Source organism: Hipposideros armiger, unplaced genomic scaffold (genome assembly GCF_001890085.2).
Source record: "Hipposideros armiger isolate ML-2016 unplaced genomic scaffold, ASM189008v1 scaffold_167, whole genome shotgun sequence".
Classification (NCBI taxonomy): Eukaryota; Metazoa; Chordata; class Mammalia; order Chiroptera; family Hipposideridae; genus Hipposideros; species Hipposideros armiger.
This window is the reverse complement of record NW_017731517.1, coordinates 371878-389569: the sequence shown is the minus strand read 5'-3', so window position 1 is coordinate 389569 and position 17692 is coordinate 371878. Positions and strand designations below refer to the sequence as shown.

Genomic DNA, 17692 nt, shown 5'->3' with positions numbered 1-17692 from the left:
AGAGAGAGAGAGAGAGAGAGAGAGAGAGAGAGAGAGAGAGAGAGAGAGAGAGAGGAATATCATTGAGTACTTCAGATCTTACAATTTTCTAGGAAGAAGGAATTACCATCATTCAGTCTGCCATTGTTAAAAACAAAATCGAAATAGAAGCCTGGATTTAGATGAGTCCTGGTCTGTCACTAACACACTATGGACCTCAAACCTGTAAGGCACCTCCATGATCCTGTCCCCTCAAGTGTTATAGGGGGACAGCAATACTCAGGGCTGCTGTGGTGATTAAAACAGAAAATGTAGGTTATGATGGGGTGTAGGATACGTCATATGTCTACATGGCTGCCCACTCTTCATCAAACCTGGCATAAAAATCCATGTCTCACTGTTTCTTTGGGTTTTCATTTCCTTACCAAGGCTCCAGTGTCATGTAAAACTTACATTAAGTACATTTTTGAGCTTTTCCCTTTGTTTGTTTAATTTTCAGACCCTTCCAGGGACCCTAAGAGGATCAAGGAGAACTTTTCCTCTCCTACAGTTAAAAGCACTTTGTGGTCAAGGCACTCTACAAATGATAGTTACTATCATCTAACTGTAAGATAGGGTAGTTGTTATGACAGAGATGCACTAAGGACTACAGGAATATATGAAAGAAAGAGTAATATTACCAGAGGGGAGAGGAGAGTAGCTGAGAAAACTTCCATCAACTGTCAAAAAAATCGAAATAAACTCAGACACAGGTGTAAGGAATTACTGGGTGTTCTTTTTGTGCAGTGCTGAGCTTAACCTTTGATTGATTTCCTATTGATGGAGCTATTTTACAACTTAGTAGGGGCAAAGGTTAACTTACAGATTTTGTCTGGTGATGATGCAAATAATTTCTGTCTGGCAAAAAAGACAATCCCAAAGGTTATGGTTTATTGCCATATTGGACATTCACCAGGTTGGTATTTAACCTAACAATCTAATCCTATTATTCTTTAGTTAAATAGCCCATAAATTCTTAGCACCTCAAACTCTCATCTGAACCAATTTTAACTGGTTCACTCATTAACTAATGTGTCAAATAAAATCTTTGATACACGTTCATTTCATATTTGCAAGAGAGCTAAAACTTACCTTTTTGAAAATGATACTTTAAAGAACTTTAATGAACCACCTGGTATTTGAAATGAGGAGGAGTTGGAATTTCGTAGGGAAGACATCAGTTATTCATGTGGGAAATATGAAAAGTTTTCTTGATACCATCTCCCAGGCCCTCAATAGCCAATCAAACACAAAGCATCTTGTAAATTCTGTGGTATATAGTCTCATAGTTATAGTTGAGAAGTTTATATTCGAGGTTCTGGAGTTAGCAAACTTGGATTTAAACCCCAGTTTACTAGCCATGTGAATTTGGGGAAAGCAAATTATCCTCTTTAAGTCTCAGTATCTTCATTTACAAGAGTGTACATAAAATTACTCATACTTTATAGGATAGCTATGATAACTTAAACACAAAGTATAAGGAATACTTAGCACAGGATGCAGGACCTAATAAATGCTCAATATGTGTCTGATTGTTTCTGTTTCCTTCATCTCCACTGCCACCATCATTTCAGGCCGAGGCTGCTACAGGTCCTTGATCCATCCATCTTCCTGCATCTGCATTTGGCCCTCTGGTCTGCCTCACAGCAGCCAGGTGTAGTTTTAAAAATACATACCTGACCATGTCACTCCCCTACTTCATGTCCTTTAGAAGCTTGTCATGATTCTTAAGTTAGAGATCAAAATCATAACATACTCTATAAAGCCCAGCGAGTCTGAGTCGCTCTGGCTCACCCTGGTCACCCTGGGGTAGCACCCTTTCTGTAAAGGGTCACATCATAACTTTGTGGGCCATATGGTCTCTGTCACAGCGGCTCAAGTCTGCCAATGTAGTAAGAAAGCAGTCATCACAGCACATGAGTGCGTTCCAATACAATTTTGGGCATTGCAATTTAAATTTCATATAATGTTCATGTGTCAGGAAACATTATTCTTACTCTTTTCAAGCATTTAAAAGTGTATAAACCATTATTAGCTCGTGGGCTATACAAAGCAGGCTAGATGTGGCCCACGGGATGTAGTGTGCTGACCCCTAGTCAGATCACACTGGCTTTTCTCGATTCCTGGAAGAAATCAAGGCTTCCTTGCATGTGCTCTCGGCCTGTTCTCTTCCTGCCCACCCCACTCCCCGTATCTGGTAAATTCCTACTTTAAGTCTGAATTTTAATGTTACTTCTTTAGAAGCCTTCCAAGATCCCCTTAGGCCAGGTGACATTTCTCTGCTAATCACTGTCATGTGACTTTTCCCTCACAGTAGTTAATAATTATGGCACGAAAATAAGTATCTGTTTAATTATTAGCGTAAGTTTCGCCCTTCCCCTAATATGAATACAATCTCAGCTCTGTATGGGCGAGGCCATTACAGCCTTCACCTCAGCTATATCCCATCCTAGTCCGACCCGGCACAGCATCTCGCACATCGAAGGGCTTAGGACACCTTTGCTGAACGAATGTCGTCTCTGATTATTAGTAACATGAGGGCAGAAATCAGGTTTATTGTATTACAATCCCTAGTTACTTGGTTCATGGTAGATCCTCAGGTGTTTGCTGAACCAGAAAATTGTGCAAGGTTCTGCAATAGGTTCAAATTGGTGCTTAAAATTAATTGCTGAGAAATACATGGCAGGGTGGGAGGTGGTCAGAAGACAAAACAAATGGCAATGAAGTGCCAGATGGGGGGATGCTGCCATCTATCAAGTAAGGAATTAGGAAAGTGTGGCCAGGCAGAGCCGCTTAAGTAAAGAACGGCAGCAAGAAAACAGTTCCGCAGGATGAGATGCCTGACTGGTGTGGGGGTAGGGAGGTGGTAAAGGAAAGAAATATTCTTACCCATAGATCTGAAACAGTCTATTTTAGATGAAGTGCTTTATAAAGTGCTTTATAATTGTGTGATTGTCATACACTGTGGAAGCACTATATATCTTTTGGTTATATTTTAACTATAATCTTTTATTAAGTGCCACAACATAAATGTGTAGCTACAATGTCCCCTTTATTCTCAGAAAGAGAAAAGCCAAATAGTACAATCCAGAATGATATAAATCTAGCAAAAATAGTAAAATATATTCAGTCTGCTTTGAATAAATGCAAGGTATTAGCCAAGCAACATTGGAGAAGAAAAACAATTGAAAGTTTGACCTCAGGGATCCTGAGATATTTTATTTAATCACTCTACGACTGAAGATTAAGAACCATTGGAGTGATTTAATGTTTTCTCCCAAGTTTATTTTCCATCAGTTTCTCATTAGCCACACCCCCAAAGTTTCCCAAGTAAATCAATAAATAATACTGACGATAACATAGTATTAACACAGACAAAAGAAAGCTGACAGCTAAGAACTGGAGAAGAAAGCTCACATCTAATACCCCTCTAAATTTTTCTATCGCCTACACCTGAAAGGAGAAGCCTCATCATATATAAAATAGACTACTTAAAATTATGTCTGGCCTATAAGACAGTCCAGCCAATAGTCTTCCAAGTTACACTTTGGCTAAAAGCAAACATCAGAAGAGAGCCTGGGAAAGTACCTTTTTCTTTTTCCCAGAGGTCGAACTAAGATAAATATGAACCCATAGCCTATTCTCACCTCATCAAACCAAATAATCAATAAGGTATACAGTGTATGCATGACTTCCCCCTACCAGCACTTTTCTGATTTTTTGAGGACTCCTGCATGAATCTAGAAAGTCATAGTAAACTGCAAGGCGTCCAGTATTTGTAATAAATATTTTTACAGGACAATTTATTCATACTTCATATAAAATAAAGCTGTTGTTATTGTTCTGTAAATCAAATTTCCATGCCATTAGTAAACATCGTAGGAAAACACTAGAATCCCACAGTACTCCAATATGTAATACATATATAGAATACAGGCAGATACAGATACACAGATATTTAATGCACAGTTTATAAAAGTGTAGCCAGCTGTTGTTCTGTCACCATTCTTCCCCAGTATGAAAAAGAATTACAAAATACAGGGGACATTTGGTTTTCCCTTAAATCAAGTATAAAACATAGTATAGAACATGACTTGATGAATTAATATGTTTGTTATTTTCCATTCTGCATAGTTTCTCCTAACACACGTAATCCTTTTATGTTATCATCACAATATTTTAAAAAATATTTAAAAATATTTTTATTTTTAAAATATAAACCGAGTGGCTCAGTTGGTTGAGAGCTTGCTCACGAGTGCGAGCTCTGAGCAACAGGGTCGATGGTTCAAGTCTTGGCCTGAACTGAGCTGGTGCTGAGCTGCCAACAGGTGGCAGGATGGCTCAGCTAAAAAACAAAAAATATTTTTTTTTGAAGCTTCCCTAGATTTACTGGTTCATTTTTATACCTAAAAGATTTTCAACCCACAGATGAAAGGAACTGAAGTACTGATATATGAGGTGCTACAAAAATGTATATGAGTGGGCACTTTGGTCAATGTTGCTCAAGCAGTAATTCGCCGTAATCAGAAGCGTCTGGACGCTGATGGTAACCACTCTTTTTTTTTGAGCACCTCTTGTGATTGCAGAAGTCAAACGTGACTTGTATTCATCTTCTGTTATCAGTATATATTGAGTATTACAACTTTAATAGTTTTCTTTTCTTAAAATGTGTGTACATTTTTTTGGTACCCTCTATATTTTGTTGAAGGTGCTAACAACATCATCAGTGTTCCAAATTAACTCAGTTACCAGGTGACATTATAGGTCCTTGTGGAAGCAATAAACTTAATGGTGAAATTGCAATAATCAGCTCAAAAGGAATTCTGCTTTGATTTCAAACGCAGTGACTCCATGAACACGCTAAGAAAGTGCGCTGCTAGTTCCGTACTCAGCGTGCCATGCACTGCAACGTGCGCCTTACGCAGCTTCCTATGTGGAAACGCATGAGGTCAGGACATCAAGACCAGGAATTGAAGCAACTCTAAGATACTCACTGGTTTAACGTTTGAGCATCTCACCCCCCATCTCTCCCCACCTCTGACGACACAAAGAAGCTGATTATGCACGCACGACAGACAAGAACCTTGAGCAACACGGAGAGTCATACCTGAGGGTAAGCTGATTCGGTGCCCATCTCTGAGCTTTAAACGGCTCCTCTTGAACTTCCCCTTCCTCCTCTTGACATTGGGCTTCTCCTGGTTGAGCTGGAATATCAGGATGTTGAGCTCCCGCTCCAGCACGTCGATCTCGCGCTCGGCCAGCTGCTGCTCCCGCCGCCGGAGCAGGGCTTCCTGGGACTTCTGCTGCAGGGCGGCCCTTGTCAGCTCCTCCTCCCGGGACCTGAGCTCCTGGGACAGAGGGCCAGCAGCGTCACCAGCACGCAGGACTCCCCCTTCAGTCCCACCCCTCGGTCACCCGGGCCTCACAGCACAGCGCTGTCCACATCCAGGCAGTCACAGCTGCTCTGGGCACATCACCAGCGTGGGCTGAAACCCAAGCTCTGCGCACGCCTCACCCCACTCTTTTGGTTTTATGACCCTAAAAGAGGCGTCAGAAAAGTTTCACCTCGATTTTAGCATGTCTCTCTCGTTTTCTCTTGCCTTTATCATCACCTGACAGGTAAAGTGTACATTAATACATACCAACCAAGTGAGATGCAAATGATCCGTTTTGGAATAAAGCCGCACATTGAAGCTAGGCTAATTAGGGGATAATTATTCTAGTTACAAAAGACTGCAGTTCAGGTTTCTTTACTTAGGGACTTCTTAGGGTATTTAAGAGTTTTCTTACAGATCAAAACATCTTGGTGGTGAGATTAAGGGGAAGAACAAAGCTAATGTGTTAGGAGTCACCTGAAGGCACATCAGAAATGAAAATGAGACGCCTCTAAAATTGTAAGTCGACGGAAAATATATTGTTACAAAAAGCTTCTCAGGATCCCCTACATGGGTGGAAAGGTTCACTTTGTTTACCGATAGATAACATGAATTAACTTTAAAAAGTCCCCCGTCACGATACTTTCTGATTCAAGTCTAAATTCCTCTCTGTTTTGTTTTAGAATTATTAAATTTCTGAAAAATAGAAAATCTATGAACTGAAGAACACTTTTATTCCTATTAGGAAAAAAAATTATTCAATAAAACTGAGAACTCTACGAGGTTTTTAAATCACAGCCCTATTCTTATTTCATTTCTGCACAGTGTTTTGTTCTTTACCAGAGACATAAATATTCCTGTCAGTCCTGAACTGCTTCCTCTCTTAGTTCCCGGCTCCTAAATGGAGCCCTCATACAGAAATGACACTGCTCCAGACAAACTTAGTCTCAGGTAGCCTAACACCAAACGCATTTTAGAAACTCCGCCTTCTCAGGTGGAGCTTTGGCTGTGAGCTGTGAGTGCTGTGCAAACGTCATACTTTATACAATCAGGCCACACCTCTCATAGGCTCCCCTCAAACAGGTGATGTGTGAAGAAACTAAGATGGAGGCTCGTGGAAGAAACCAGAGCTGAACCTGGGACAAAAATGCCAACTGCACTTTTACAGATGGGCTCTAAGAATAACTGGCGGCTGTCGGTATAGTTATCATAAAGGAAAATAAACACAGAAGACCACCCTTCCACAAATAAATACGATACTATCAAGAAAAGACTAGGGAGCTCTAAAACCAAAAAAATATAAATATTTATTCAGATCAAACTACTTCTGAACTTAGGGTAATTCTACCAAACTGAACTGAAATTCACCTTTGAAACATTCTTTAAATTTATTTTTATAACCAAACTTCATAAATAAAAACTGCAGGAGAAATAATTTACTTAAGACCAGCTGATATTCAAATCACTTCTGCTAATGTGTACCAGCTGCTTCTTACTTACAGAGCAGACAGGTACTTCTTCATTACATTGTGCCAGATATAAATTACTATACATTGCTTGAAAAGAAAAAAGAAAATGTTACATATTTTAAAAAAAAGAAATTCTGGAATCCATTATTTAACTGGTGGCTTTCTCCAACCAGTTTGTCCAAATTGGAGATTTTACTGTAGTGTATTTGGGGACAGAGGATAATTTCCCATCAACTTCCAATTTCTAATGCATTACTGTCAGCCCTTTTGTTAAGATATTACTTTTCAGTGGTGTTGGTATCAATCCAATTAGCTATTGTGAAATAAAATGGCATGAGGAAGAGATAAGGACAGCAAATTCAATCAGGCTTTTTGTGTGTTACTGCTACAGTAATTGAAAAAGAAACCATTTTTAATTCCAGGTCCCAGGCTAAAATGTGAATCTCCTTGCAACGATTTCATGAATAAAAACAAACAAACAAACCAACACTTGCTTTTAAGACTTCATAGGAGAAAAAAATAAGATCAAAGAGAAAGCAGCCAAAGCAGTCTTCCTTCTGAATGAATTTTAAAACATTCAAAAGAAAAAATGTGTGGGGTATTAGAACCCCTTTGACTACTTTGAAATTATAAAGCACACACACACACACAAAATTCTTTTGGTTGCTGAGATTACTAAGCAGTAATATTTGTTTAATTGCTTGGCACAGGCCATTCTCGTAACGGCCAACCCAGGCTCCTGGCAGATGTTAATCATTAACGGTGACATGAGTTCATATAGTGGTTCAAAGACACTTTGTACACCCAACGCACAAAGACAGACACATGGAGATAAGAAGCCAGGAATTTAGGGAGGAACCAGCATCTATGGAGGCTACAGTTTACTGAGTAACACAGAGCAAGGGCCAAGTTCCCGACCATTAATTCTGAGCCCAACGCCTCCTACCTTAAGCAATCGGTGAGTAACGAAGGGAGATAAAGCACGTACGCTGTGCTTGACTCCATCAAAAAAGACGCAGTCAGACACCTTTGAGCAAAAACAGTATTCTATATTCGTTCATTGTAAATCAAAGGCTTATGGGATTGCCTAAATGCTGTATTTCAAGGAGCACTGTGCAAAAACCACATAAAAAGAAAAGCAGACACCACCCCAGGATGGCTAAAAACTGAATCTGAAGAATAACAAAGGAACTACTGTAAAACCTCAAAATAGGGAAAGAGCAAAGCTCAACTCCTGAAGCATGCGTTTTCATTTTTATATCATATATAATAAGAATTAACTCATGGATATGTCTCTGTTGATAAATAATTATCATTAATTAAAAATACTTAAAAATTGGGCTGGCCGAGTGGTGCGTTGGTTAAGAGCTGGCTTGGGACGTTGGCTCTGAGCAGCAGGGCCCCGGTTCGGATTCTACATATGAGGGCCAGTGACACTACCCTCTACAGCTAAAATGGTGAACAACAGCTCGACCTGGAGCTGGGCTGCCATGAGTCACTGGTGACGGCGACGGCGTAGGCTGCAGTAGGCTGCCGTAAGCTACCGTGTGCAGCTGGCAGCCAGCGTGAGCGGCTGGCAGCTGATGTGAGCTGCCAAGAGCTGCCGTGACTGTCCAGAGACTGGTGACCGATCTGCCTCACCCGGGAGAGCGCAATGATAATACCAACATGGTCCAGTGAAGCGAAGTCCTCCACAACTAGACTGAAGAACAAAAGGACAGCAACTTGTCTGTTCCCCTTCCCCCAATTCCCCAATAAAAAAAATCTTTAAAAAAAACCCACCAAACTTAAAAATAGTTTAAAATAACAATTATTAGTAACATTACTTCCATTTTTTCTTTCTACTTTTTTTTATTTTTCAATTGATTAAAAATACTTTAAAATAGTTTAAAATAACAACTATTTTACTTCCATTTTTTCTTTCTATTTTTATTTTTATTTTTCAATTGCAGTTCATATTATATTAGTATTATATTAGTTTCAGGTGCACAGCATAGTGGTGAGACATTGGTATAATTATTACTTACAAACTTTAAATCCTGTGATTTCAACTTTTATTTTTCCTCAAAGTCCTCTCCCATTCCCCAAAATCATTTTTTATTTTTGCTGCTAAACATCTGCTTTTAGAATTCCTGAAAACAATTTGGGGAAGTGTAAAAATAAAATCCATATTTTCTGTATCATTTCAAGTTAACAAATTGTGTTCAAGTTCCCAAGAAACATATTAATAATATCACCGAAAGGAATCCTTCCAAGAACTGCAGGATTTATAAAGTAATCCAGTCAGCCATTTTCGAGTATCACTGCCCAGAGCCCAGTTACCTGGTCACCTGGGCCTGGGAACAGTGCCATCACTTTTTGGTCCTAAGGCTAACACTTAACACTTACTTAGCACTCACTAAGGAACAGGCACCTTTGCCTCTTACTTAAGCCTCACACTGCTCCCAAGGGCCACTGTGTTCCTGTGACATTTAAGTGACAAGGCCGGCAGGGCGAGAACAGGCTTAGGTCAGCTAGTGGCAGGCCCCGTGCCAACCAGGCTGCCTGGCTCCAGGCCTTGGTCTTTACCATGACACCAGACTGCTATGGATGCTGGCGTTCCACTAAAGATTGAACTGGGAAAGGGAGAGGGTCTATCACAGTTTTTAGCATCCCAGGCACATACTCCTGCAGTCTGCTTGAGCTCCACTAGCAATAGACAGCTCCACGTGTTAGAAAGCTCTTGATTTGAGGACCAATTTTAATCCAAATTTCGGGACTATCCACCCAAACAAACAGCCCTATCTCTGAACTCTGAAACAACATGAAACATATTTCCTCCTTCATCTACGTAAAGCTTCTTCCAGTACATGAGGGCAGCCCCCGCACACCCCCACCCCGTCCCCTCTGTCCATTTCTGTTCTCTGCTCAGATGTCCAGGCCCCCCTCTTGCCTTGCTGCCCTTGGGAGGCTGAGTCACACATAGCACCATGGATGTGATCCTGACAGTCACATGGGATTATTCTTATCACACGAGCTCTATGGATTTATTAGCGGTGTCAGAGTCTAAAGGTTGCATTTGCTGGTTTTGTATTTTTAAACTTACAAAATACCGACACACCTAAGGGAGAGAGTGAATTAATTACCTATAAGTCTACTAGTTGGAAAAAAAAAAGACTAGAAAAAAAACGACTTGTGCAGCTACATATTTCTCTCTAATCTTTATTTTTAATCATTTTAAATTAGGAAATATTTAAAATATACTATAATTAGAAGAGCAAATACCCATGCACTCGCTATCAATAATTAATAGATGCTAAATATTTTCTGTATCTGTTTCAGGTCTGTTACAGTCTTATGCGCATTAGACTCTGATCCCATCCCCGCCCTCTTCAGATCTGCTGTTCTTGGTTGATTTGTATCCTTCTCCTGTCTATACTGTTAGTCTTTTTGTACATTCGAACAGTTTTATGTGGTTTTATAAATTTACATAAATGTTATTTAATGTAACTATTCTTCGGCAACTCGCTTTTCCCATCCAATATGATGTTTCAAACACGTAGCAAGACTTCATTCATTTTAACTACTGTACAGATTTCCACTGTAGGAATACACAACAGTTTAGGCACCTGTTCTCCTATTAATGGATATTGGGCTGCTTCCAGTTTTTCACTATCACAAACGATACTGCAGCGAACAACCTTCATTTCCTTGTGCACATGTGTGGGAGTTTCTCAGGGATATATAACCAACCAGACGTTAAACAGCTGAGTTGTATGCCTGTGTTACAGCATAAGATTCATAATAGGAGTCATAACATTTACACACTTTAAAATTCCCTTTTCATTTAAAATAGTAATAATAACAATTACTAATACCTCTCATCTATTAAAATACATATCAGGCGCATAAGAAGAAACGTTATTTAGGCTTATTTAATGCCTAGTAGATGTGCTGAGTCCTTTGTTCAATGGCGTGGGTGAAAATGGCTGAGAATGAAATAGTATAGCTCATGAAGTTATTATCTCACAGAAAAGGCAGACGAAGAACAATTAAACAAACAAGAAATAATAAAGTGTGACTTATGGCAGCCATGATAAGGGAGGTGCAGGACACCAAGCACACAGTTTATCTGATGCAGCAGAGCACGCGAGGGGGCGGGGCTCTGAAGGACAGAGAAGGAAGGAGCCAGCGCTTGTGAGGTGGGGCGACAGGCGAGGTGGGGACAGGGTTCTGGACAGAGGAGAGAATGTACACGAAGGCCGGAAGTCAAGGGCATGGCATCAGAGGCCCTGGAAGGAATGCAGTACGGTTGGGGACAAAGTAAGGCAAGATGTGGAAGAACCAAATAAGTTAATAAGGAAACGGGGTTGGCCACTGAAGCAAGGATGCTCCAATTTGCATCTTAGAAAGGTCCCCGGTGGTGCTGCAGGGATAAGTTAGGGAGCAAGACTGGATGCCCAACAACCAGCTAGAATGCTGCTGCAGTAATGCAGCTGACATGAGGACACAGGGATTGGGGAGTGAGTTACCACCGACAGTCTCTGTCACACAGGACAGCAAGAGAAACATCTTCAAAGACCTGTGAGCGTGGGGGGCCGGCCAAGTGACTCATTGGTTAAGAGTTGGCTTAGGATGCCAGCTCTGAGCAGCAGAGCCCTGGTTCGGATCCCACATGAGGGTCAGTGACGCTGCGCCCTCTACAGCTAAGATGGTGAACAACAGCTCGACCTGGAGCTGGGCGGCCGTGAGTCGCTGGCAATGGCATAGGCTGCAGTGGGGCTGCTGTAAGCTACTGTGAGCGGCTGCCAGCCAGAGCGAGCGGTCGGCAGCCTGCATGAGCAGCCGTGAGTGCCGTCCAATGGCTGGTAACCTNATTCCCCAATGCTGTTCCTTCCAATTCCCCTATAAAATCTCTAAAAAAAAGACCTGTGAGACAGGGGACCGAAGAGAACAATAATCCCATTATCACAAAAAAGGAAGCAAAATGAAGGAAGACAGGGGAAGTGAGGAGGAGGCTGACTTCAATAGTTGGCTTGAAACTGTGCCAAGGTAGTAAGTACATCAAGCCCCTTTAAAACTTGTAAACAAGATCGAGATCCTTTGCCCGGTACTCAAAGGACCATTCAAGGGTACAGACTGCCATCTCCACCTTTCATCCGAACACTGCTCCCAGCACACAGTAGATATTCAATGTAAGTTTGCTGGAAAAACATTAGAATCTCAGAACAATTGCCCCGTAAACGTCTTTAAATTATATTTTTGTTTTTTAGAAAACAACTGCACTTCGGGGAATACCTATGACACACATTGTATTAATTCCCAATTCAGCAAGGTAACAATAGAAGGAAGCTACTCAAGGGTAGAATTTGGGCATACGATGTCTCACGATCACGCGCAGCATTACATATAGTAGCTTAAGAAATGTCTGTGCATATACATTCAAACCACAGCTCTGTATTCCTTCTTTTGCCCTTCTCTTTGCACGTAGGTTGGCTACTGGCCTTTAGTATGATGGTCAATGTGCAAGTCCAGAGATGGCAATCAGAACCACACCACAGAAGTCAAGGTCACTTTACCACGGGAGAATGACCCTCAGCTACACCGTAATCCCACGTTTCAGTGTCATTAACTGGAATAAACACATGGACTCTTTATTTAGCAGAGCATTACTGCCTACTTAAAAAGAATCACAAATATATGAGGTATGAAAATTCCTTTCTAGACAATTACATGGCTTTATAAAGGTTTTATCAAAAACTTGCAGCATTCAGGGGGACCCCTTCATAGACTGTAGATGCCTGACCACCTGGAGCTGAAGTAGAATAATATGGAATGTCAACGACATTGGTATAATTATTACTTACAAACTTTAAATCCTGTGATTTCAACTTTTATTTTTCCTCAAAGTCCTCTCCCATTCCCCAAAATCATTTTTTATTTTTGCTGCTAAACATCTGCTTTTAGAATTCCTGAAAACAATTTGGGGAAGTGTAAAAATAAAATCCATATTTTCTGTATCATTTCAAGTTAACAAATTGTGTTCAAGTTCCCAAGAAACATATTAATAATATCACCGAAAGGAATCCTTCCAAGAACTGCAGGATTTATAAAGTAATCCAGTCAGCCATTTTCGAGTATCACTGCCCAGAGCCCAGTTACCTGGTCACCTGGGCCTGGGAACAGTGCCATCACTTTTTGGTCCTAAGGCTAACACTTAACACTTACTTAGCACTCACTAAGGAACAGGCACCTTTGCCTCTTACTTAAGCCTCACACTGCTCCCAAGGGCCACTGTGTTCCTGTGACATTTAAGTGACAAGGCCGGCAGGGCGAGAACAGGCTTAGGTCAGCTAGTGGCAGGCCCCGTGCCAACCAGGCTGCCTGGCTCCAGGCCTTGGTCTTTACCATGACACCAGACTGCTATGGATGCTGGCGTTCCACTAAAGATTGAACTGGGAAAGGGAGAGGGTCTATCACAGTTTTTAGCATCCCAGGCACATACTCCTGCAGTCTGCTTGAGCTCCACTAGCAATAGACAGCTCCACGTGTTAGAAAGCTCTTGATTTGAGGACCAATTTTAATCCAAATTTCGGGACTATCCACCCAAACAAACAGCCCTATCTCTGAACTCTGAAACAACATGAAACATATTTCCTCCTTCATCTACGTAAAGCTTCTTCCAGTACATGAGGGCAGCCCCCGCACACCCCCACCCCGTCCCCTCTGTCCATTTCTGTTCTCTGCTCAGATGTCCAGGCCCCCCTCTTGCCTTGCTGCCCTTGGGAGGCTGAGTCACACATAGCACCATGGATGTGATCCTGACAGTCACATGGGATTATTCTTATCACACGAGCTCTATGGATTTATTAGCGGTGTCAGAGTCTAAAGGTTGCATTTGCTGGTTTTGTATTTTTAAACTTACAAAATACCGACACACCTAAGGGAGAGAGTGAATTAATTACCTATAAGTCTACTAGTTGGAAAAAAAAAAGACTAGAAAAAAAACGACTTGTGCAGCTACATATTTCTCTCTAATCTTTATTTTTAATCATTTTAAATTAGGAAATATTTAAAATATACTATAATTAGAAGAGCAAATACCCATGCACTCGCTATCAATAATTAATAGATGCTAAATATTTTCTGTATCTGTTTCAGGTCTGTTACAGTCTTATGCGCATTAGACTCTGATCCCATCCCCGCCCTCTTCAGATCTGCTGTTCTTGGTTGATTTGTATCCTTCTCCTGTCTATACTGTTAGTCTTTTTGTACATTCGAACAGTTTTATGTGGTTTTATAAATTTACATAAATGTTATTTAATGTAACTATTCTTCGGCAACTCGCTTTTCCCATCCAATATGATGTTTCAAACACGTAGCAAGACTTCATTCATTTTAACTACTGTACAGATTTCCACTGTAGGAATACACAACAGTTTAGGCACCTGTTCTCCTATTAATGGATATTGGGCTGCTTCCAGTTTTTCACTATCACAAACGATACTGCAGCGAACAACCTTCATTTCCTTGTGCACATGTGTGGGAGTTTCTCAGGGATATATAACCAACCAGACGTTAAACAGCTGAGTTGTATGCCTGTGTTACAGCATAAGATTCATAATAGGAGTCATAACATTTACACACTTTAAAATTCCCTTTTCATTTAAAATAGTAATAATAACAATTACTAATACCTCTCATCTATTAAAATACATATCAGGCGCATAAGAAGAAACGTTATTTAGGCTTATTTAATGCCTAGTAGATGTGCTGAGTCCTTTGTTCAATGGCGTGGGTGAAAATGGCTGAGAATGAAATAGTATAGCTCATGAAGTTATTATCTCACAGAAAAGGCAGACGAAGAACAATTAAACAAACAAGAAATAATAAAGTGTGACTTATGGCAGCCATGATAAGGGAGGTGCAGGACACCAAGCACACAGTTTATCTGATGCAGCAGAGCACGCGAGGGGGCGGGGCTCTGAAGGACAGAGAAGGAAGGAGCCAGCGCTTGTGAGGTGGGGCGACAGGCGAGGTGGGGACAGGGTTCTGGACAGAGGAGAGAATGTACACGAAGGCCGGAAGTCAAGGGCATGGCATCAGAGGCCCTGGAAGGAATGCAGTACGGTTGGGGACAAAGTAAGGCAAGATGTGGAAGAACCAAATAAGTTAATAAGGAAACGGGGTTGGCCACTGAAGCAAGGATGCTCCAATTTGCATCTTAGAAAGGTCCCCGGTGGTGCTGCAGGGATAAGTTAGGGAGCAAGACTGGATGCCCAACAACCAGCTAGAATGCTGCTGCAGTAATGCAGCTGACATGAGGACACAGGGATTGGGGAGTGAGTTACCACCGACAGTCTCTGTCACACAGGACAGCAAGAGAAACATCTTCAAAGACCTGTGAGCGTGGGGGGCCGGCCAAGTGACTCATTGGTTAAGAGTTGGCTTAGGATGCCAGCTCTGAGCAGCAGAGCCCTGGTTCGGATCCCACATGAGGGTCAGTGACGCTGCGCCCTCTACAGCTAAGATGGTGAACAACAGCTCGACCTGGAGCTGGGCGGCCGTGAGTCGCTGGCAATGGCATAGGCTGCAGTGGGGCTGCTGTAAGCTACTGTGAGCGGCTGCCAGCCAGAGCGAGCGGTCGGCAGCCTGCATGAGCAGCCGTGAGTGCCGTCCAATGGCTGGTAACCTATCCGCCTCAGCCAGGAAGAGGGCAATGATCACAATACCAACATGAGCCAGTGAAGCGACGTCCTCCACAACTAGACTGAAGAACAAAAGGACAGCAACTCGTCTGTTCCCCTTCCCTGATTCCCCAATGCTGTTCCTTCCAATTCCCCTATAAAATCTCTAAAAAAAAGACCTGTGAGACAGGGGACCGAAGAGAACAATAATCCCATTATCACAAAAAAGGAAGCAAAATGAAGGAAGACAGGGGAAGTGAGGAGGAGGCTGACTTCAATAGTTGGCTTGAAACTGTGCCAAGGTAGTAAGTACATCAAGCCCCTTTAAAACTTGTAAACAAGATCGAGATCCTTTGCCCGGTACTCAAAGGACCATTCAAGGGTACAGACTGCCATCTCCACCTTTCATCCGAACACTGCTCCCAGCACACAGTAGATATTCAATGTAAGTTTGCTGGAAAAACATTAGAATCTCAGAACAATTGCCCCGTAAACGTCTTTAAATTATATTTTTGTTTTTTAGAAAACAACTGCACTTCGGGGAATACCTATGACACACATTGTATTAATTCCCAATTCAGCAAGGTAACAATAGAAGGAAGCTACTCAAGGGTAGAATTTGGGCATACGATGTCTCACGATCACGCGCAGCATTACATATAGTAGCTTAAGAAATGTCTGTGCATATACATTCAAACCACAGCTCTGTATTCCTTCTTTTGCCCTTCTCTTTGCACGTAGGTTGGCTACTGGCCTTTAGTATGATGGTCAATGTGCAAGTCCAGAGATGGCAATCAGAACCACACCACAGAAGTCAAGGTCACTTTACCACGGGAGAATGACCCTCAGCTACACCGTAATCCCACGTTTCAGTGTCATTAACTGGAATAAACACATGGACTCTTTATTTAGCAGAGCATTACTGCCTACTTAAAAAGAATCACAAATATATGAGGTATGAAAATTCCTTTCTAGACAATTACATGGCTTTATAAAGGTTTTATCAAAAACTTGCAGCATTCAGGGGGACCCCTTCATAGACTGTAGATGCCTAACCACCTGGAGCTGAAGTAGAATAATATGGAATGTCAACTACAATTAAATATATACAGAGGGTGCCAAAAAAAATGCATACACATTTTAAGAAAGGAAAAAACTGTATACCGATAACAAAAGATGAATACAAGTCATACATTTTTTGGCACCCCCAGTATATATTTATTCACGAGATGTAAAGTACAGCATAGTCAATGGTATTGTAACAGCTATAGATGATGTCAGAGGGGTAGTAGATTAAGGGGGTTATAACTTTGTGAGGGGTGTAAATGTCTGTTACTTAGCTTTGTACACCTGAAACTAATAAAAAAAAACTTGCAGTGTTGTACTTTAGCCCATTTATTGCACGTACAACAGAAGAATTTAACTTATTGAACAGTTACACACTTCCGAATGCCAGACTAGACCTTGATTCACCAAAATGCCCAAGTACTACCAAAATCTCTCTAAAATTTAACTGTGCGCTGCCACTGAAGCACAGAACCATGCCTTGAGCTTGGGGTACTTCAGTGACAGTTAACAGTCATTTGTCACCAGTCAAAGGAGAGCATGCTAACCAAATTCACCTTCCAGCTGGTCTGCCTTCCAATTAGGTATTTTTCCACTTGTCATATTTCACTTTGGGGTAAGATAATACAGCTTCAGCATTTTTTTTAGCATATAGGGTTTTGTTTCTTCTTAAAATATGTAAACCAACCAGAGCTTACCTCATCATACTAAAAAGTTAAAAAATTACACATTTTTCCAGCTTCTCCAATAAAGCAATGCCTTGGAGATAAAAGGAGGTTAGGGGGAGGGGGACTAGCGTAAGAGACGCTTTAAAACACACAACTGGAAACAATGGGTAAACCTTGTTTAAATTCTGATTTGCACCAACCAGCTGTAAGAAGACCCCTTTGAAACAAACTGTGACATTTGAATATGGAATATTATATGGTATCAAAAAATGACTGTTACTTAAGATAATAATGGCAAGAAAATCATTCTGAAAATTCTTACCAGTTAGAGGTGCATATTTAAATGCATATTAAAGCACTGAAGGGTAAAATACCATGAGTCTAGTATTTAATTTAAAATACTCCAGGGCTGGCCAAGTGGTGCGTTGGGA

General features: G+C 41.2%; 1 protein-coding gene across 1 annotated transcript in view; it reads right to left on the bottom strand.

Moving 5' to 3' along the window:
• Positions 1-17692, bottom strand: part of MAP3K21 (mitogen-activated protein kinase kinase kinase 21) — a 76458-nt gene that overhangs the window by 15236 nt on the left and 43530 nt on the right. The window contains exon 4 of the mRNA XM_019651796.1: positions 5126-5366. Within this exon, the coding sequence (XP_019507341.1) occupies positions 5126-5366 (241 nt within the window). The remainder of the gene's footprint in view (positions 1-5125; positions 5367-17692) is intronic.